The sequence below is a fragment of the Rhinoderma darwinii genome, chromosome 1 (genome assembly GCF_050947455.1).
Source record: "Rhinoderma darwinii isolate aRhiDar2 chromosome 1, aRhiDar2.hap1, whole genome shotgun sequence".
In the NCBI taxonomy this organism is placed as follows: Eukaryota; Metazoa; Chordata; class Amphibia; order Anura; family Rhinodermatidae; genus Rhinoderma; species Rhinoderma darwinii.
The window spans coordinates 415,249,004-415,272,372 of NC_134687.1; the positions used below are offsets into that span (position 1 = coordinate 415,249,004).

A 23,369-nucleotide genomic window follows, 5' to 3' on the forward strand; every position below is an offset into this window, starting at 1 on the left:
GCCCCCAGGTCTGCCTTCTGTCTGTTTCTGCTAAGCCATGCCTCCGGCAGGGCTTAACAGAAGCCTGTAAAAATTACTATATACTGCAATACATTTTTATTGCAGTGTATTGTACCAGCGATCTAACGATTGTTGGTTATAGGCCAATAAATTGTTTAAAAAAAAAGTACAATTTTTTCAGGAGTGTAAAAAAATATGAAACCTGTTTTTCCCAAATCCTTTTCCCAAAACATGAAATGTTTTTCCCAAAACCTTTTCCCATTTTTCTCCAAGCACAATGTAAAAAATTAAAAAATAAGCAAAATTGGTATCGCAACGTCCGTAAAAGTCCAAACTGTTACAATATAACATTATTTAACTCGCACGGTGAACAGCGTAAAAAATAAACATTTCAATTTTTCATTTTAAAACACCAGAATCGTTGTTTTTTGGTCCCCTTAAAGTTAAAAAAATATTCAATAAAAAGTAATCAAAAAATCATATGTACCAACAAATGGTACTAATCAAAGCTACACCTTGTCCCGCAAAAAATAAGACCTCACGTCGTTCAATCAAAGGAAAAAAAATGGCGTGAAGCAAAAATGTTAGTTTTTTTAACAAATAATGTTTTCTTTGTAAAAGTAGTCAAATATAAATAAACCTATATAAATTTGGTATCACCGTAATCGTATTGACCCGCAGAATAAAGTAAAGTTGTAATTTTTACCGCACAGTGAAAGCTGTAAAAACGAAGTCCAAAAAGCAATGGAGGAGTTGAAGGTTTTTCCAATTGCAACCCAGAAATATTTTTTTTTACGTTTCCCAGTACATTATATGGTACATTATGGTTCCATTAGAAACTACAACTCCTCCCACAAAAAGTAAGTACTCACACCACTCTATTGCCGAAAAAATAAAAAAAGTCATGGCTCTCTGGAGGCGGAGAGTGAAAAACTAAAACGTAAAAACTAAAATTGTCTTTAGAGGGTTAAACTTTGATCCTTTTTTTTAAAATTCAGATTCACAGCTAGTTCACAGCAAAATCCACAATAATTGGCATTTTGACTTCCCTATTGAACTCAATAAGGAAAATCTACATCTATACAGTGAATGTGAACATATTTATGATGATCGGTAGATGTTCTAAATAAAAATGTTGCAATTACCGTACTTCTTTAGTTGAGGTGAAAATAATTAAGTTATGGCTGTTACAGCTATTAATCTGGGAATGTGAAAATAAAACAAATCTGGCCACCTGAACAATTACATCATCCACATTTACATCAGTAAAAGGATTAAATGACAAACTTTACGGCATACAGCGGGCTCTCTCATTCATAGGGTATGTTCACACGTAGTCAACAAAAACGTCTGAAAATCCAGAGCTGTTTTCAAGGGAAAACAGACCCTGCTTTTCAGACGTTTTTTTACCAACTCGCATTTTTCGCTGCGTTTTCACGCCGTTTTCGCGGCGTTTTTTACGTCCGTTTTTGGAGCTGTTTTCATTGGCGTCTATGAGAAAACAGCTCCAAAAACGTCCAAAGAAGTGTCCTGCACTTCTTTTTACGAGGCGTAATTTGACGCGTCGTAATTGCCGTACGACGCGTAAAATTACGCGTCGTGTGGACAATACAGCGTTCTACCCATAGAAAGTAATGGGCAGATGTTTGACGACGTATTTGAGACGTATTTCCAGACGTAAAACGAGGCAAAATACGCCTCGTATACGTCTGAAATTTGGCCGTGTGAACATACCCTAAGGGTATGTTCACACGTAGTCAAGAAAAACGTCTGAAAATCCAGAGCTGTTTTCAAGGGAAAACAGACCCTGCTTTTCATACGTTTTTTTACCAACTCGCATTTTTCGCGGCGTTTTCACGCCGTTTTCGCGGCGTTTTTTACGTCCATTTTTGGAGCTGTTTTTATTGGAGTCTATGAGAAAACAGCTCCAAAAACGTCCAAAGAAGTGTCCTGCACTTCTTTTTACGAGGCGTAATTTTACGCGTCGTAATTGCCGTACGACGCGTAAAATTACGCGTCGTGTGGACAATACAGCGTTCTACCCATAGAAAGTAATGGGCAGATGTTTGACGACGTATTTGAGACGTATTTCCAGACGTAAAACAAGGCAAAATACGCCTCGTATACGTCTGAAATTTAGCCGTGTGAACATACCCTAAGGCCCATGTAAACCTGGAGCCAGCACTGGCCTTAGGCCTACTTTGCACAGGGTTGCTGTTTTTGTGGCATTTTTAGGGCTTTTTTACAAGCGTTTTTTGGTGCTTTTTTATTTTAAAAAATGTTCAAATGCATTTTTTTCTGCCATTTTTCCAGTCCTATAGAGAAGTCACCATACACAGGAAATGCCGCGTTTAGAAAAAAAGCCACTGAACCCAAAAAAGGCCCCTAAAAACGATGCAAACCAAAACACTGTGTATATTGACTTTTCAATATACCACTATAGACTTTAAAGTGACATCTGGTCGCAGCGTTTTTACTTTAAAAAAACGCTGTGAAAAACGTCAACGAAATCGACATTAAAAACGCAGCAAAACGCTGTGTTTGAATCCAACTTTATACAGTTAGTGCAGTTTGTTTTTTGGACCACATACTATAAAAGTAGGGCCTTATTCACACGAGCGTATTTCACGTCCGTGTTAGGCCTCATTTACACGAGCGTGTGCGTTTTGCGCGCGCAAAAAACGCAGCGTTTTGCGTGCGCAAAAGGCACTTGACAGCTCCGTGTGTCATCCGTGTATGATGCGCGGCTGCGTGATTTTCGCGCAGCCGCCATCATAGAGATGAGGCTAGACGACGTCAGTCACTGTCCATGGTGCTGACAGAGTTAACTGATCGGCAGTAACTCTTTCAGCACTCTCGACAGTGAATTCCGATCAACATATCGAGTAACCTGTTTAAAAAAAAAAGAGGTTCGTACTTACGAGAACTTCCCGGCCGTTGCCTTGGTGACGCGTCCTTGGTGACGCGTCTTTGGTGACGCGCCTCTCTTGACATCTGGTCCCACCTCCCTGGATGACGCGGCAGTGCATGTGACCGCTGCAGCCTGTGCTTGGCTTATGATTGGCTGCAGCTGTCACTTGGACTGAATTGTCATCCCGGGAGGTCAGACTGGAGGAAGAAGCCGGGAGTTATCGGTAAGTCAGAACCTTTTTTTTTTTTACACGTTCACGTATATTGGAATCGGAAGTCACTGTCCAGGGTGCTGAACCAGTTTAACTCTTTCAGCACCCTGCACAGTGACTGTCTCCTGCCGGGTTCGGTCAAAACGAGTTCGGCCGAACCCGGTAAAGTTCGGTTCGCTCATGTCTAAGACACTCCGTTCGGATGTTTGTAAACAGAAAAGCACGTGGTGCTTTTCTGTTTACATTCAGTTTGACAGCTCTTGCGCGAATCACGCAGTTCGCACGGAAGTGCTTCCGTGCGACCTTTGTGGTTTTCACGCACCCATTGACTTCAATGGGTGCGTGATGCGCGAAAAACGCACGATTATAGAACATGTCGTGAGTTTTTTTCAGCGCACTCACGCTGAGCAAAACTCACGGACTGTCTGCATGCCCCCATAGAGTAATATAGGTGCGTACGACACGCTCGTGTAAATGAGGCCTTACACGCGTGAAAATAACGCACGTCACACAGACCAATGCAATTCAATGGGGCCGTTCAGACATTCAGTGTTTTTCACGCAGCGTGTGTCCGTTGTGTGAAACTCACTGCATGTCCTATACTTGTGCATTTTTTGCGCATCACGCACCCATTGAAGTCAACGGGTGCGTGAAAATCACGTACAGAACACGGACGCACATCCGTGTGCCAAGCGTTTGTCACGCAACTGTTGCTAAAGAAATTAAGAGAAAAAAAGAAAACCATCTCCTTCAGTTTATTTTGCCGATGTAATAAACGCGTGACATACGGATGACATATGCGCGTAAAAAACGCGGACACGCACCGTACACGCATGTCACACGGAACTGCAACGCAAGAAAAACGCTGCGTTGTTTTTTACGTGCGCAAAACGGACACGTTTGTGTGAATAAGCCTTAAGGGAGATATGTTACTCAACATATAAAATGTGATGATACATTTCCTTTAAATGTCCTGATGTAAAAACAAAAAACAAAAACAACTAAAAAAAAACAACAGCTATGGTAACGAGAGGTATTTCATAACAATGACAACAGATGAAACCTGAAATATTTGCATCATAGCAGGTCACATAAACTACAGACACAACACCAATAGGAACTAACTACACAACACATCAACTACAGCTACAAATACAAACTGGAAAATAAAAATGGCCCCTGCATAAGATCAGCTGCCAGCTGCCAGGGGTGGACAAGCTATTCTAGCTTCCCACCCTTTTTGGAAATTCAGGGTGATTAGTTATCAGATGGATGCTAGGTGGCCATGTATAGTGCAATATTCTGCCCTGTGGTCCCAGTGGCCAATTTTATTGCAGCCTGTATGGCTATGTTTACAACCACAGTCCCTGAAATAAGGGCTTGAGGATATTCCATAATTCGCTGACCCCCCCCCCACCGATTCCTAGAATGTTCCAAATCGGTTGTGTGTAATTAGAAAAAGTCTAAGTGGCCTATTGTAGTGTTGCAGCCGCTTTACTCTAGTGATTGTGGGGGTCCAAGCTGCTGGGACCCCACCAATCAGCAATTTAGGGCAAATCCTAGTGAGTACAACTTTAAATCATGTTTATTTTGTTCACATTTTGTTTTCTTAAGATAGTTTTTTTTGTAACACTTTGCCACTATGCCTTCTTCTTTTTTTACCACTGGGATCAACTCACGGATTCATACAGCTCTTACAGAACTCAATGCCAAATGTACAAATGCATGTGTAACAAACTGCCCCTAGTGGACAATCCTGTCAGAAAGCATCAAATCATTTATCCCACAGGCTTTATTAATCTGCTACTATAGCATTATTTTTTTAATCAGAGAAATTCCCTAATTGATCATCTCTGCTCGGGGGATTTTTGCTATTTCACATTATATTATAGTTCTGTGCTGGAAACAAGTGCCAGATTATCAGTTTTTCTGTATGTGTTTATCCCGGATTACAGGAATTTGAGTGTATTTATCTAATCATCCATTATTTCACTAATTTATTTCAATAGTCATCCTCTCCTGGGATGGCGCTGTAGTCCATCTGACCAATGCAGCCTTTCATTGGGAAATGTTATCTCAGGAGGCCGGGCTGTGCTTAGAGGTTAGAATAGAGGATTGCTTCGCTATGACTACATTTGAAATAAAAAAAAGCTTTGCAGCGGAATCGCAGCGTTTGCACCGCAAAAGTGACAATACATGATTTTTTGTTGCAGGTTTTACCTCCCCATTGAAAACCTGCAACAGAAGAGCAGCGATTCCAGAGCATAAATTAACATGTTGCGGATTAAAACACCGCACCGCAGGTCAATTTATGAATGGTTTCTCGGCAATTTTTTTCCGCTGTATGTGGATGAGATTTGTTCAAATCTCACTTACACTGCTGCTACTGTACTATGCAGCGGATTTTCCGCAATGAAACCCATTGCGAAAAATCTGCAGTGTATCTGCTGATTGTGTTCCTACCCATATGGACATTTCTGACCAGCCAAAGCAACCTTAAGGGCATGGCCAGACGTGGCGTATTTCTGCAGACACTCTCCGCATCAATGCCTCACATAATCTGCGTTGCAGATTCTGTTGCGGCTTTGCCTAAAATGTGCAGTAAATTGATGCGGATTAGCCGTTGCGGATTCAGGTAAAGAGTACTTCCTGCTGTCCAGTTGCGTAACTACCGCCGTAGCAGCAGTAGCGGCTGCTACGGGGCCCGCGGCATGAGGGGGCCCGTGTCGCTTGCCGGCACGGGCCCCCACCATGGCCGGAGGCTCCGCTAGCAGCCGCTATGGCTGCTACAGCGCGACGCCACTGAACAGTACGGCAGAGCAGGGAGGTATCTCCCCGCTCCGCCATTAAACAAAAGACATGTATCCCCTCTCCACAGCATAGGGGACCGAAAGTCCCCTGAAGTTCTCCATCACAAACCTTGGACTTCCGGGGTCTGTGTCGGCAGCTCCGGAGAAATGAATGGAGCGCCGGTCCCGCTTGTGCGCATGCGTGACCAGCGCTCCTTTCATTTTTAGTGAGCTGCGCAGACGCCGGAAGTCAGAGGTTAGTCATGGAGAACTTCAGGGGACTTTCAGTCCCCCGTTCTCCCTATCAATGCCAGCGATCACACATGTATCCCCTATCCTGTGGATAGGGGATACATGTATTTTATTAGGACACACTGTAGGTCACATTTTTTTGCGAGGGGGGACGCTGTATGGCGTTCCCTACAGGGGGGCTGTATGGCGTTCCCTACAGGGGGGACCGCTGTATGGCGTTCCCTACAGGGGGGGAACGCTGTATGGCGTTCCCTACAGGGGGGGGACGCTGTATGGCGTTCCCTACAGGGGGACGACGCTGTATGGCGTTCCCTACAGGAGGACGACGCTGTATGGCGTTCCCTACAGGGGGGGACGCTGTATGGTGTTCCCTACAGGGGGGATGCTGTATGGCGTTCCCTACAGGACTGGGGGACGCTGTATGGCGTTCCCTACAGGGGGGCTGTATGGCGTTCCCTACAGGGGGGCTGTATGGCGTTCCCTACAGGGGGGGCTGTATGGCATTCCCTACAGGGGGGGGCTGTATGGTGTTCCCTACAGGGGGGGGCTGTATGACTCCCTGTAGGTAACGCCATACAGCCCCCCCGTAGATAACGCCATACAGTCCCCCCTCTAGATAACGCCATACAGCCCCCTCTGTAGATAGCGCCATACAGTCCCCCATGTAGATAGCACCATACAGTCCCCCCTGTAGATAACGCCATACAGTCCCCCCTGTAGATAGCGCCATACAGTCCCCCTGTAGATAACGCCATACAGCCCCCCTGTAGATAGCGCCATACAGTCCCCCTGTAGATAGCGCCATACAGCCCCCCTGTAGATAGCGCCATACAGCCCCCCTGTAGATAGTGCCATACAGCCCCCCTGTAGATAGTGCCATACAGCCGCCCCTGTAGGGAACGCCATACAGCCCCCCCTGTAGGGAACACCATACAGCCCCCCCCCTGTAGGGAACGCCATACAGTCCCCCCCTGTAGGGAATGCCATACAGTCCCCCCCCCTGTAGGGAACGCCATACAGTCCCCCCCTGTAGGGAACGCCATACACCCCCCCCTGTAGGGAACGCCATACACCCCCCCTGTAGGGAACGCCATATAGTCCCCCCGTAGATAACGTCATACAGCCCCCCCCCCCGTAGATAACGCCATACAGCCCCCTCTGTAGATAGCGCCAATCAGCCCCCTCTGTAAAAAAGGCACTATCTACAAGGGGGGGGGGGTTGTGTGACACCCGGGGGAGGGGGGCCCCAGTCAAAAGTTTGCTATGGGGCCCAGTCTTTCCTAGTTACGCCCCTGCTGCTGTCTTTTAAAACATTTCATCTCAGTCTGGCTGTAGACCTCGAAACATATAGGTCCAGCCAGAATGAAGAAATATCCTGTTCGTGAAACCAATCCGCAACGCAACACACATAACATCTGCGGATTTCATTGCGGAATTTTGAATCTCCATTGAAGTCTGCAACAAGTCCGCTACACGTCCACAACAGCCAGTATATGCTGCGGACACCAAATTCCGCACCGCAGCCTATGGTCCGCAGCGGAGGTTTCCGCCACGTGTGCACGAACCTAACTAAAAAATTTGTGGAAACAAATGGAGAAAATGTCCGCTGCGGATTTCCGCAGCGGACTGGCCTCAGCGAAATTCCAGAGCAATTCCGCCACGTCTGGCTATGCCCTTAGAGAAAGAACAAACATAGATAAACCCAGAATACATAAAGTACTCTCTGGGAAAATATTTCATTAAAAAACAGAATGAATAAATTCAAAAACTGATCGCAGAGTCTGTAGAATTTCAATTATCTCCAAAGAAGGCGAATCCAACCTGCAATTTCACTCAAACATTTTAAACTAACAATTTAGGAGTTAGGTATAGTAAAAAATAAACAATTGAGATTGAAGATATGCCAAACTAGGGGATAATTTTGGAATAGATTTCAAAGAATTAGCCCATGCTTAAGTCTAGAGTCCGCCTACATCCTCTCTCCATTTATGTTCATATCTATGCGGAAATCCAGCCAATACATCCTTGACAAGGCACTAATATATTTTATTATAACGATCGCTTGACATTTTGTCAAATTTAATAGGGTGGAATCAGATATCTTAAGTCTCTCCGAATAAATAATATCACGACAGGCTGACTTGATCAGTAAATATCTAAACAAGAAAACTTTAGGGAGACAAAATTCTATCTAAAGCTTGTCAAAGGATTTAACAATATAATTTACTAATATATCTTTAAGGCTGGGTTCACACGACGTAATGGAGGCGTTTTACGCCTCGAATTACGTCTGAAAAGACGGCTCCAATACGTTGGCAAACATCTGCCCATTGCCTGCAATGAGTCTTACGATGTTCTGTGCAGACGAGCTGTCATTTTACGCGTCGCTGTCAAAATACGGCGCGTAAAATGACGGCTCGTCAAAAGAAGTGCAGGACACTTCTTGGGACGTTTTTGGAGCCGTTTTCTCATAGACTCCAATGAAAACAGCTCCAAAAACGGCCGTAAAAAACGCAGTGAAAAACGCGAGTTGCTCAAAAAACGTCTGAAAATCAGGAGCTGTTTTCCCTTGAAAACAGCTCCGTATTTTCAGACGTATTTTGTTACTCATGTGAACATACCCTTACAGTTTTTACACCATATCTGCACCATATAGTACTAGAATCCAGGGAACTAAAGGGGTACAGGGCACAACTACCCCAGATAGAAGTAAAATAAGACAACTAGAAGGTACATTGCAACTTTTTGGAGTATCCCGATAATTTTTGAAAATTGTCTAGAAAATATTTTTAAATTGTCTAAATTCCAACAGTTTAAACTAATCATAACAATAACTAATGTCAAAAGTATCCCAAGGAATAGATGATATTTCCCATTTATGAAATATTATAACTGTGAAGCTATAAAATATGCTGACATCACGCATGACTCCGTATAGTGTCCCTTCCTGTTGTTATAATCAGCCAGAGAGGGTGCGATATTGCTGCTCATTTCACAGATGGGGCAGATAATCACATAGTGAATGGTCAGTTATGAAGCGTTCTAGAGATCAGATGTACTTGATAAATGCTCAAAAACTTTCTCCTACATGTTACTTAATATTAGGAATTATGCAACCCTTCTCTTTTGTCATAGAAATTTCTACCATGTACAGTATGTCCGGTTTACGCAAACCTCACACTCAGACTTCCACTTGTGTTTTTTTCTTTTCTTTTTTTCTAAGGGTATGTTCACACGAGGGCGTCCGTTACGGCTGAAATTACGGGGATGTTTCAGCATGAAAACATCCCCGTAATTTCAGCCGTACCGGCATGTGCAGGCGCTTGAACGCCGCGTCCATTACGGCCGTAATTAGCGCTGCTATTCATTGGAGTCAATGAATAACGGCTCCAATTACGGCCAAAGAAGTGACAGGTCACTTCTTTGACGCGGGCGTCTATTTACGCGCCGTCATTTGACAGCGGCGCGTAAATATACGCCTCGTGTGAACAGACAAACGTCTGCCCATTGCTTTCAATGGGCAGATGTTTGTCAGCGCTATTGAGGCGCTATTTTCAGACGTAATTCGGGGCAAAAACGCCCGAATTACGTCCGTAAATAGGCCGTGTGAACATACCCTAAATGTAGAAATATATGCTTTATTTACCTGTGAGATATATTAACCCCTTAAGGACGCAGCTACTTTTGGAGCAAATGACACATCCTCATTTTTTAAATCTGACAAGTGTCACTTTATGTGGTAATAACTCCAGAATGCTTTTACCTATCCAAGCGATTCTGAGAGTGTTTTCTCATGACATATTGTACTTTATGTTAGTGAAAAAATGTGGTCGATAAATTCAATATTTTTTGTGAAAAAGAACAAAATTTTCAGAAAATTTGCAAAAATTAGCATTTTTCTAAATTCAAATGTATCTGCTTGTAAGACAAAGATAGTTATACCACACAAAATAGTGACTAGTTCACATTTCCCATATGTCTACTTTATGTTTGCATCATTTTTTGAAAATCCTTTTATTTTTTTAGGACGTTACAAGGCTTATAAGTTTAGCAGCAATTTCACAAATTTTCAAGAAAATTTCAAAAGGCTATTTTTTTAGGGAACAGTTCAGACCTAAAGTAGCCTTGAGGGCCTTATATATTAGGAACACCCACAAATCACCCCATTTTGAAAACAGCACCCCTTAAAGTATTCAAAACAGCATTTAGAAAGTTTCTTAACCCTTTATGCATCTCACAGGAATTAAAGCAAAGTGGAAGGGAAATTTGCAAATTATTTTTTTTTTGCAGAAGTTCCATTTTAATCAATTTTTCCTGTAATACTTAAGGTTTTTACCAGAGAAAACACAACTGAATATTTGTTGCCCTGATTCTGCAGTTTTTAGAAATATCCCACATGTGGCGCTAGTGTGCTACGGGGCTGAAACAAAGGCCCCAGTAGCAAAGGAGCACCTAGTGGATTTTTCTGCCTTCCTTTTCTTAAATTATATTTCAGGCACCATGTCAGGTTAGAAGAGGTCTTGTGGTGCAAAAACAAAGGAAACCCCCCAAAAGGGACTCCATTTGGGAAACTACACCCCTATAGGAATTCATCTAGGGGTGTAGTGAGCATTTTGACCCCCCAGGTATTTCATAGATTTCATTAGAATTGGGCAGTGAAAATGAAAAATTACATTATTTTTCAATAAGATGTAGCTTTACCTCAGAATTGTAAATTTTTTTTAACAAATAAATGAGGAAAAGCACCCCAACATTTGTAAAGCAACTTTTCCAGAGTACGGAAATACCCCATATGTGCTCATAAACCACTGTATGAATACACATCAGGGCTCAGAAGGGAAGGAGCGCCATTTGGCTTTTGGAGAGAAGATTTTGCTGGATTGGTTTTTCTGCACCAGTAGCGGCTGCCAGGGGGCCCGCGGCATGAGGGGGCCCGTGTCGCCCGCCGGCACGGGCCCCCACCATGGCCGGAGGCTCTGCTATCAGCCGCTATGGCTGCTACAGCGGGACGCCACTGAACACTACGGCAGAGCAGGGAGGTATCTCCCCGCTCTGCCATTAACTGGTTCCCGACCGCTGGCTGTATTTTTACGGCCAGCGGTCAGGGTCCTTAAAACCCGAGCCATAGACTTTCTACGGCTCGGGTTTTAACTTGCTGCCCGCGCGATCGGGCAGCTGAATGTCGGGTCTCCGGCTGTCAGTGACTGCCGGGGACCCTGAGGAGAGGATAGAAGCAGCTTTCGCTGCTTCTGTCTTCTCTGATCACTTGTACACAGCGCTGAATGCGCGCTGTGTACAGGAATAGAGACAGCAGCAGCGGCGCTGTCTCTATTCCTCCCGGTGATCATGTGACTGGTCACATGATCGCCCGGTGCCGTTACTAACAGACTGCTGCTGGGTCTTACTAGACCCAGCACAGCCCTATTAGTGACAATCGTCACTATGAGAGGGCTGATTTCCACTGTAACTGGGGCTGCTGTGCAGCTCCAGTTACTGTGGAAAAGCATGGTGTAAAAGAAAGAAAAAAATATATAAAGTTCCCCAAAGGTCTTTTTTGACCTTTGGGGGACAGACCATAGTAATAAAAAAAGAATAAATTAAAGTGCAAAAAAAATTTAAATAATAAATACACATAAAATACCCACCCCAAAAAAAAAAAACGTTCCCCCCGCCAATCATTGTTGTAACGCTAACGCTGACCCAATTACCCTAATATAGACATGTAATATATAAAAATTTACGGTAGACAATGACGATCACAAATAAAAGGTCTATTTTAGGGTAAAACTATGTTATTACCAAAAAAAAAATAGCTGAAATGTAAAAAAGCTTATTTTTTTTATATTATTTTCAAACTTTATGAATAAAAATTCTAAAATAGCAAAAAAGGTGTGTATAAAAACGATAAAAAATGAAACCTGCATTGTCTACGGAAAAAACGTCGCAAAAAATCACGTAGTTAGCCCAACAAATAAAAAAGTTATAGCCATTTAACTAACGCGTGCTAAAAATAGCTAAACGGTGTCTGGTCCTGAAGGCGCAAAAGACATGTATCCCCTCTCCACAGGATCTCCACAGGACAGGGGATACATGTGTGATCGCTGGCATTGATAGGGAGAACGGGGGACTGAAAGTCCCCTGAAGTTCTCCATCACAAACCTCAGACTTCCGGGGTCTGTGTCGGCAGCTCCGTAGAAATTAATGGAGCACCGGTCGTGCTTGTGCGCATGCGTGACCAGCGCTCCTTTCATTTTTATTGAGCTGCGCAGACGCCGGAAGTCAGAGGTTAGTCATGGAGAACTTCAGGGGACTTTCAGTCCCCGGTTCTCCCTATCGCTGCCAGCGATCACTCATGTATCCCCTATCCTGTGGAGATCCTGTGGAGAGGGGATACATGTATTTTGTAGGACACACTGTAGGTCGCATTTTTTTGGGAGGGGGGACGCTGTATGGCGTTCCCTACGGGGGGGGGGAACGCTGTATGGCGTTCCCTACAGGGGGGTGGCTGTATGGCGTTCCCTACAGGGGGGAGCTGTATGGCGTTCCCTACAGGGGGGGCTGTATGCTGTTCTCTACAGGGGAGGCTGTATGGCGTTCCCTACAGGGGGGCTCTATGGCATTCTCTACAGGGGGGCTGTATGGCGTTCCCTACAGGGGGGGCTGTATGGTGTTCTCTACAGGGGGGGCTGTATGGCGTTCTCTGCAGGGGGGCTGTATGGCGTTATCTACAGGGGGGCTGTATGGCGTTATCTACAGGGGGCTGTATGGCGTTATCTACAGGGGGATGTATGGCGCTATCTACAGAGGGGGGGCTGTATGGCGTTATCTACAGGGGGGGCTGTAAAAAAGGCACTATCTACAAGGGGGGGGGGTTGTGTGACACCCAGGGGAGGGGGGGCCCCAGTCAAAAGTTTGCTATGGGGCCCAGTCTTTCCTAGTTACGCCCCTGAGTGGTACCCCCGAAAAATTACCCCATTTTGGAAACTAGATCCCTCAAAGAATTTATCTAGGGGTTTAGTGAGCATTTTGACCGCACAAGTGTTTTGCAAAAATGAGTAAACAATAGATGTTGCAGATTGAAAATTGCCGTTTTCCACAGATATGCCATTCCAGTGCTCACCCAGCTTGTATCACCGTAGAGACACATCCCATAAATTGTTAAGCGGGTTATCCAGAATACAGTAATACCCCATTTGTGGTCATAAATTGCCGTTTGGGCACAATGCCAGGCTCAGTTGGACCACCATTTGGCTTTTGAAGCGCAGATTTTGCTTGGTGTTTTATTGGTATTTTATCTTATAATGTGGGGGTATATGTGAGCTGGGCGGAGTACATCAGGGTATATGTAAGCTGGGCAGAGTATATCAGGGTATATGTAAGCTGGGCAGAGTACATCAGGGTATATTTAAACGATACGTAGTACATCAGGGTATATGTAAGCTGGGCGGAGTACATCAGGGTATATGTAAGCTGGGCAGAGTGCATCAGGGCATAATAGGATTATGTAATAATGGGGAGATACGCTTTGAACCAATCCTTTATGCACAGGCCGGGTTTATTGGGTATTATACAAAATATCTGCGCTCCAGTATTGCCTAATCTTTGACTTCTTCACTAGCCCTATAAGCAGCACAAGGCCCTAAAGTTTCCTCATCTCCGCTGCATCTACGGGGTTCAACTGTGGGGTCCAGCAAATGACGATGTGGGGTATTTAGTGAAATTCTACTGGACCTAAATAATTAGTCTGGTCCCTCATTTTGCATCATTGCGTTTTGAGAGTCATAACTTGTTATTTTTCCGGTGACGGAGCTGTGTGAGGGCGCGTTTTTTTTGGAACGAGCTGTAATTTTTATTGGTTCCATTTTGGGGTACATGTGATTTTTTTATCACTATTCATTCCATTTTTTGGGAGATGAGGAAACCAAAAAACAGCAATTCTAGCACGGTTTTTATTTTTTATTTTTTACAGTGTTCACCGTGCAGTATAAACAACATGTTAACTTTATTCTGTGGGTCGATACGATTACAGCGACACCAAATTTATATTGTTTTTTTACGTTTCACTACGTTCCCACAATAAAAATACTCTTTTCTAAAACAATCATGTTTTAGTGTCGCCATTTTCTGACAACCATACCTTTTTTATTTTTTAGTTGATATCGCTGCAGGAGGAATTGTTTTATGCGTGACGAGTTTCTATTGGTACCATTTTGCATTACTTGCAACTTTTTGATTACTTTTTATTACATTTTTTTTGAGACAAGATGATCAAAAAATAAAATGCTGTCATTGTTTTTTATTAAAAAAATTTACGGTGTTCACCGTGCAGTAAAAATAATGTGATATTTTTATAGATCAGGCCGTTCCGAACGCGGCAATAGCTATTATGTATAGTTTTTTTTTTATGTTCTCATTTCTTTTCTAATAATAAAGGAGTTGATCAGGGAAACAGGGCGATTGTTGTTTTTATTAGTTAAAACTTTTATTTATTTATTTTTCTTTCACATTTTTTTTTACTTTTTTCACTTTTTTTTTTACACTGAGCTGGGGACTTGAAGATCTGGTCTTCTGATCCCCGGTATGATACACTGCACTACTACTGCACTACTACATAGCCTATTATGTCATGCCTCGGGCAGGACCTAATAGGCTACCGTACCTGGGCAACCAGGAAGCCTAGCAACAGCTTCCTGGTTGCCATAGCAACCATCGCCATCCGCGATCCATCGCGGGGGGCCCGGGGGGTACAGAGGGAGCTCCCTCCCTCTGTCAACCACTTCAATGCGGCGGACGCCATTGACTGCCGCATTGAAGGAGTTAAATGGCTGCGATCGGCGGTAACTGCCATCACAGCCATTGCAGCGGGATGTCAGCTGTGTATGACAGCTGACAGCCACTGAAGATAAAGCGCGCACAGCTCCTGTGCCGGCTTCATCTACAGGGTTTGACTGTACGCCCGTGTGCGGGAAAGCACTTTGAATTTGGACGTACAGTCACTCCCAAAAGTGGGAAGGGGTTAAAAACTACAACTCGTCCCACAAAAAAGGGCCTTCATACAGCTCTGTTGACGTAAAAATAAAATAGTTATGGCTTTTGGAAAGCGGGGAGTAACTACTGGCTGCAGTGTGAAAGGGGTTAACTTTGGTTGGAAATACCTACATGCTTTGACTTTAACACTTCGATTTCCTCTTTTCGACACAGCTCAACGTTCTGCTCAAGAGCTCCCTCAAGTGGAAAACTACAGTCTGAGTGCATGCTCAGTCAATGGTCGTGAAGAATTGTTACTTTGTGGTTCCAACTTTCTTTCTGACTCAAAAGTTGTCTTCATAGAGAAAGGTCCAGGTGAGATGCAAACTACAAATTTGTCTTTAAGAAACTGAATGTAAATAAATGATGAATTATTTTACAGAAGATATAATCTGGCGATCAGACACTTTATTTGGATAATGACATAAAATAAAAAAAATAAAAATGCAAATTTAGCAACCCACATCATATAAAGTAACCAAACTAGAAATTCTTCATAATTTCAGCAAATGTGTCATATTTCTGTGTCAGTGTTTCAGTATATCAGTGTAGATGAATATATAATAAATAATCCACTATCTTAAAAAAATATGAATTCATCCAGTATGAAGAACCGCATCAATATGGAGTACAAAATATGCAGAATCTGGTCCATTAACTATTATATAAGCATACATTTTCCATAAATTAAGGGATCATGACCAATTTATAAAGACAGTCCAGCTATCTACAACAGGGGCAAACAGCTGCTTAGCCATTATATGAGGCATCACTATATTTTCCTATTCTGTGACATTATCCCTGTACTGTGACGACATTGTGCACATTATTCTCATACTGTGACATCAGTGTGCGCAATAACTCTTTTCCTATGACATCACACCGTTTATTATGAATGGATTGTGACATTACTGTATTATCCTTGTATTATGATGTTGTGTTTATTATCTTTGTGTTGTGACATCACTGTGGTCCTTAGCCATTAGCTGTGATATCACTATGTTTATTATCCCTGTTCTGTAACATTATCTATGAACTATGACGTCACTGTTTGCTATTCCTGTTTTGTAACAATACTTTGTCTATTAATACTGTATAGTAAAACCAGTCATGATCATTGTGTGCTTCATTCCCGTACAGTGACATCAGTGTGACTTTTATTGTTGTGCTGCTACTTCACATTGGTCATTACCCCTGTGCTGTGACATCACTCTCTATTATCCCTGTGCAGATATCACTGTTTATTATATCTGCATTGTGACCTCACTATATGTATTATCCTGGTACTGTAACATCACTGTGTTTATCAGCCCTGTACTGTGACCTTACTGTGTTTATTAGGGTATGCGCACACGTAGTGTTTTCAGACGTTTTTGGGGCTGTAAACGTCCCGAAAAACGGCTGAAAAATCGGAAGCAGAACGCCTACAAACATCTGCACATTGATTTCAATGGGAAATACGGTGTTCTGTTCCGACGGGCGTTTTTTTACACCTCGTTTTCCGAAAAGACGCCCACGAAAAAGAAGCGCATGTCACTTCTTGGGACGTTTTTGAAGCTGTTTTTCATTGACTCTATTGAAAAATAGCTCCAAAAACGGCCGTACAAAGCGCCGTGAAAAACGCGAGTTGCTCAAAAAACTTCTGAAAATCAGGAGCGGTTTTCCCTTGTAAACAGCTCCGTATTTTCAGACGTTTTTGGTTAAGCGTGTGAACATACCCTTAGCATTGTGATGTGACATCACTGTGTTTATTATCTCTGTAGTGGCATACCATTGTGTGCATTATTTAGGTTCTGGGACACAAATGTAAGAATTATCGCTATAAACAGACATCAAAATGTATATTTTCAGGGGTGTAAGTACATGAGATACAGACGTTGCAGTTGCACCCAAGAACTGGTGCCTAAGGTGACCTAATTGTTTCCCTACCACATAACATGATACTAGTACTATAAATTGTGTGTAAGATTGGGGGGCTGTGTTACAGAATTTGTATCATGGCCTCAGAAATGTAAGTTATGCCTCTGCGGGTTACGCTGTTTTTCAAAATTTATGAGCTACTATATTATTCAGTTATTCCTGGCAGGGTAAGAGTCTGACTACACAGGGCCAGCTCCGGTAGTACGTGAGCCCCCTGTCTACTCCACACTCGGATTGGCAAGCATAAAGCATTTTCACCCGGATTGCCATGGATCTCCAATACTCAATGGTATCTTCAAAGGATTTCCTGGTGCTGACTTTAGTTCTGCAGCTAGATTAATTTAGAGGACATGCCAACCATTTTTTCAGTAGACAAAATTCTTAAATTTGATTAAAGGCTTCTTGGAGTTTAAGGCCGTGATTTAGATGGATCAGTGGGGGGGGGGCGCAAATCTGCGGATTCACCAATACTAATGAAGTTTGCACGTAGGGTAAATTCTGCGGATTTTCCGCAACTAATTTCGTTGTGGAAAATCTGCAGCATAATACAGTAGCAGCAAAGTGGATGAGACTTGAACAGATCTCATCCACACGCCGCGTAAATGATGAGCGGAAAAAACTCTCAGAAATTGACCTGCGGTGCAGTTTTTTAATCCGCAGCATGTCAATTGTATTTGTAAGGTTATGTTCACACTCTGAGTTAAAAAACGTCTGAAAATACGGAGCGGTTTTCATGATTTTAAGACGTTTTTTAAGCCACTCGCGATTTTTGCGGCGTTTTTCGCTGCGTTTTTTACGGCTGTTTTTGGAGCAGTTTTCCATAGAGTCAATGAAAAACGCCTCCAAAAACATCCCAAGAAGTGACTTGCACTTCTTTTTCGCGGCCGTTATTTTACGAGGCCGGCTTTCTTGCTTCCGATTTTTCTGTCGTTTTTCAGGCATTTACGGCCCGAAAAACGGCCGAAAATAGACAGTGTGAACATACTCTAATCGTTCCTTTTCTGTTGCGGGTTTTCCTCATTGAATTCAATGGGGAGGTAATAGCAGATGTTGCGTTTTTTTTGCGGCTGTAAAGCTGCGATTCCGCTGCAAAAAAACGCAACTCAAAAGAAAACAAAAACCTGTACTTACTCAGAATTTTGTGTTTCTTCGTCCAGGCCGGCCTCCTGGGATAACGTGTCATAATCACAGGCTGCCGAGGTCACATCTGTTAAAACGTCATCCCAGGAGTATGAGTTTTTTTGTTTTTGAGCAGTGTGTATTGAACAATTGTTAGAAGTCAAGAAACCATGTTTCCTTTTCTATTGGGAGTTTATAGGGCTCTTGCCTGTTGCAGCCACACATAGAATTTACCTATGAGGCTGCAGACCCTACAGCTCTGTTAATACACAGCGCTAAAAAGTTATATACATTCTGCCCATCTAATATGCAGTGACCCTTCAAAAAGTGAATAGTAATCTAACACATATATACAAAAGAATCCTACGGTTTTGTGTATAGAGTGGCCCTCACAGATTTTGATCCAGCAATTTAAAGGGCCGCGGTGCAAATATTGGATTCTGCCAGGGCCAGCTTATTGTAGGGCACAAAGGGAAGTGCCCCAGGGCCTCCCCCACCTAAGGGACCTAAGGAGGCCTCTACCACCCTTTACATCCAGGCTGGTTATCCCTAACTAGTTGCTATAATCACAACCAGATCAGGAGAGCCAGTAGTCTGGTGGGCGTAAGAGAGTCCTTGGCTGCCTCTCCTGCACCATGTAATCGGCATGCAAATTTTAAGCTGTGGCCTACCAGGCACTCTCCTTACAATCAGGCAGTCACCATGCGATGTTGTCCACTAGATGCTGATATGGGAACAGGGAAAAAGATAGTAGTGGGGGTCCCATCATGTAGAGAGGGCCATATGCAGAGTTGGAATAGGGACCCCTACCAATTTTTCTTTCCCCAGGGGCCTCCACTAACCCTAATTCAACATTGGCTTCTGCTCTGGACTACTTGGCAATACTATGAGCTACATAATCACCCATGATTTACATCTGCACGCAGATCAGCTGATATACCCAGGGGTCTCAGCAACCAGACCTGTAGTGATCTTCTGATTGCCGGGGCAGCTTCAATGTGGGGGGGGGGGGAGTTGTCCAGATGGGACAACTCCTTTAAGATTAGTTTGAACAGATCCTTCCATTTAGCATTCAGATAAGCAGGGTAGAACATGGTACAGGTAGTGCATTTGGATACATTTGTGTTCACCATGAGCTGTATTACAGGAGTGACATTATCATTTTCTTCCTTGCTGCTAATAGATGGAAAACTTCAATGGGAAGAGGAAGCAAAAGTAAACAGACTAAAGAGCAATGAGGTACAACCTTACTTTATATATCGGAGGAGATTATAGATTGTTTCCTTTATCGCTTATTAGGGAAAAATCCCATGTTGAGTTAGGTTCACGCCACATTCAGGACTTGCCTATGGGCGGGACTGTTTAGAAATGTCCACATATGTCTCAAATGTTTGCAACTATATGCCTACACAGTTACATATGTCTGCCATTGACTCCCATTAGCCCCCTAAAAAAAGTACGTATAAATAGTTTTTTAACTTAGATGTATTCAATTGTCTTGTTCTGGGCTTTTAATATAGTTGAGGTAGTCATATACTGGGCAAACATATGTCAGCAGAAGCTTCTTTTGGAATACATTTAGTCTATAAAAGTCTATAGGCCCATTATGTATAAGGCGAACATTCAACTCAAACGTAGTGTAAATCCAAGGTAATTTCTGCAATTTATCCATGTTTTGTGTTAAAATGCGTTTTTCTAATCTGACCAATCTCGATAATATTTTATAGTCTATGAAAAAACTGTTAGCAGTCCTAGTAGACAGGCATATGGACACAGATAAAACATGGTAATAAAAAAAGTACTAATTGGTTTTAAATCTATTAGTGAGAATATACAACATATGTGCTGTGTGGGAAGTTTTCCTGCCATCTTGTCTGTTTTTGCTCATCCCTAAGCCTGAGAAAGCCACCACCAATGATTTCAGCTGACCATACAAGAAACATATCGAGATCTTTTGCTGCCACCTCCTGGTGCTAAAGGGTTATGCTAATGAGAAACTATCACCTGGAGCTTACCATTAATCTATATGAATTTATTTTTGTAATGGTTCCAGTCTTTGCTGTCTGTGCAAGTCCCAGAATACTGTAATAAGGAGATCACACGACCCCTACAAGTCTATTTCTACATCTCGAATGGACGTCGGAAGAGAAGTCCTATGCAGGGCTTTCGCTACCTACCAAGTAAGTACATTTCATTTTGTGCAATGCCTATATTATGAATGCATGTTGATAAAGCGGTTTAAATATTTAACTGAAATGGTATCACATGATTTTATTGAGAATTTTAGGCACACATTAAATGTTATTTTTCTATATTTGTTTACTTATTCTCATCTTCATCATCATCCATTCTACCTTTCTGATCCTATGCTATTTTACTTCCAATGTCTACATTATTCATCTTCAGTCATTTTTAAGGAGGAGCCTCTTCCTGAAATGACCTTACGTAGATTTTCTTCTGCTTCTCTTCCTTCTCCATCTCACATAACGTTCGATCCTGGCCATATGGAGCTATCCACATCATTTGTGTCCCCTGTAACACCAAATTTGTCAGAAGCACCTATGGAGGTGTCTCCGTATTATATTTCTCCACACCAGGAAAGAATGTTCTCAGGAGCTTCTGACTGTAGTGTGATCGGTAGTTCCTTTTTAGGTTGCTATTTTAATCCAACAGTGCTTCCTGAATTGAAATGTCCCCCAACCTACCCAGAGAATAGTGGTGACATGTCTTTAACACTGCCATTTCAAACAAATAGCTCAGCACTACCACCTAGTCCAGTTCCCTGGTCCCCACAACCATGTTCATCCCTTGCCACATGCTCAACTACGTTTGGTGGATCTTTGCTTGCCCATTTAAACACGAACAGTAAACTGGAGGAGAGGGGAACAAGTTCTCATCACAACTACCAATCCTCTCCTATTTTGCCAAGTTTGGAATTTGATAGTCCTACTCAGCATTTTGTCCCAGGGTATCAGCCATATCCGTCCTGTGCTCCTCCAACATACACTAGATTAGGTGAAATTGATAGCTTGGATACAATGAACTCTAAACATTCTTCGACATCTGCGGAAATAAGCAGAGCAGAACAATGTGCAGCAAATCAACAATTTATTCCAAGTCCTCTCTCAAATCACTCTACTAGTTCTGCACACCCTTTAAAAATAGATGATTTGGGATCATCAAGTCATACAGGGTTTTCCACCCCCAATTCAAGTTTGCCTCTATCTTGTAAAGATGATAGTGTTCCCCAAACATTTTCTTCGAACTACCAAAATTTGTCCTCCTGCAGCTCTTCCCAACTCACCACTTTGTGTCCATCAAAACTTCCTTCTTTCTCCTCTCCTCCTTCTCCAATCATCCCTACTGTTCCAGAATCTAGTCAAGAGGGAACCTCTGATACCGCAGTTTCGATGCCTTCAAACCAAAATGAAAAAGATGGCTGTTATCAAAAACATTTGGAAGAATATGCCAATTCTGCCACCAATGATGGAGGAGTAAGAAAAGAACATAGTCAAGTTTTTGAAAACCCTTTCCATCCGATACCAATCCAGGGGATCACACTGGAAGAAGGTAAAATATAAAATGACTATTCCATTAAATTCACAATGTAATATCACTGTCATTTTATACTGTTCTCCGAATATTTTCCCTTGTCAGTTTATTACATTTTGAATTCTGATTTTTTTCCACACATCTCATTATTTCATAGTTGCTGGTTACAATTTGACCTATTTGCATAATATGTTCTTCAGTCCTGATCCATGATTCCCATTTTTCAAGGTGTATTTTTTGTATAGATACAATATTAGGGGTCAGAGCTGATGCGTTTACTATTGTATACAGATCCTGATTAAAGGAGAAATCCAGCCATAAATGATCTGCTCACATGTCCTAGATGCGTGTGTCAGGAGATCACATTAATAGAATTTGTGAGCTCAAACCAACAGTGATCGCCGGAACAGGGGGACGAAACTTTCTACAGAACTACTTTGCTTCTGCACTGAGATTTTAGTTAATGGAAATTTCTGACAAGATTTTAACCAAAGTTCTACTGATTTGACTGGCCGAGTGCCTAAAATGTTGTGTCCGGGATTTCCAGAAGTGAGAATCTCTAAGCAGTGCAGAATGGGTTTGGCACGCTATTACTTTGGAAATTGGTCGAGGTCCAAGCCCGAAGACTCAACATATATTTATAATATTTCAGTAAAAAAAATGTTTTGGGTAAATTTCTCCTTTACGTAAATTAAACAAGTATTAAATATAAGGTATGCTATAAGGCCCCAAGCACATGGCCATATTACAGCTTCATATTGTACCGAGCCGTAATAAAGCTACCATGGAGATTCATGGGGATTTACTAGATGTCTCAGATTTCATATGGAAACATATGGAGGTTTTTTCCTGTCAGATTCCGTACAAATCTGACAAAAAAAAAGATTCATGGCATCCCAAAGAAGCATTGTGTTGTCTAGGTAGAATATATTTGACAAACGGTCACACGGTCTCACGAGGCCTAACTCACAGACATGGTATAAATCATTTACAGTCATGGTAACAAGTAAAATAATAGGAATTCTGATCATTTACTGTCACATAAACAGACTATTTTAATGACCAAGTTATCTGTTTCTTTCATCAACTAATTATATATCAGCAGAACCCAGGGTGGAAAGGAGGTTATTAGAAGTTTCTGTCTGTATGAATGTAGACACCTTGTCGACACTCCTGACTGGCCTGTTTTAGTAAATACCTGTATTCCCCATAAAATGTCAATTCTGGAGCATCTTTTCTTAGAACTCTGTGTTTTGCCCTCCCTCTGTTATTGCTCCGGGAAATGGATAAATAAATTGACAACTGGGTGTTACGATTGTAAATAGAGAATGTCCCTACACATTGTGACAATGACAGCACTGATTGAACAGTGTGAGACTGTATAGGAACATGCCCCATTGACAAGAGGAATTGTAACACTCAGTTGTCAATACTGTATATTCATGCATTTCCAGGAGGAATAACAAAGGGACAGTAAAACACAGTTTCTAAGAAAAGATGCTCCAAAATCGATATTTCATTGGGAATACAAGTATTTACTAAAATACTGTAATATACCTACCGTTTAAATTACATACCAGTCCTGGTA

General features: G+C 42.4%; 1 protein-coding gene across 1 annotated transcript in view; it reads left to right on the forward strand.

The window, feature by feature from the left end:
* Positions 1-23,369, forward strand: part of NFATC4 (nuclear factor of activated T cells 4) — a 92,232-nt gene that overhangs the window by 66,005 nt on the left and 2,858 nt on the right. Inside the window, exons 6-9 of the mRNA XM_075828965.1 lie at positions 15,365-15,505; positions 19,413-19,468; positions 20,283-20,409; positions 20,636-21,799. Coding sequence (XP_075685080.1) covers positions 15,365-15,505; positions 19,413-19,468; positions 20,283-20,409; positions 20,636-21,799 — 1,488 coding nt within the window. The remainder of the gene's footprint in view (positions 1-15,364; positions 15,506-19,412; positions 19,469-20,282; positions 20,410-20,635; positions 21,800-23,369) is intronic.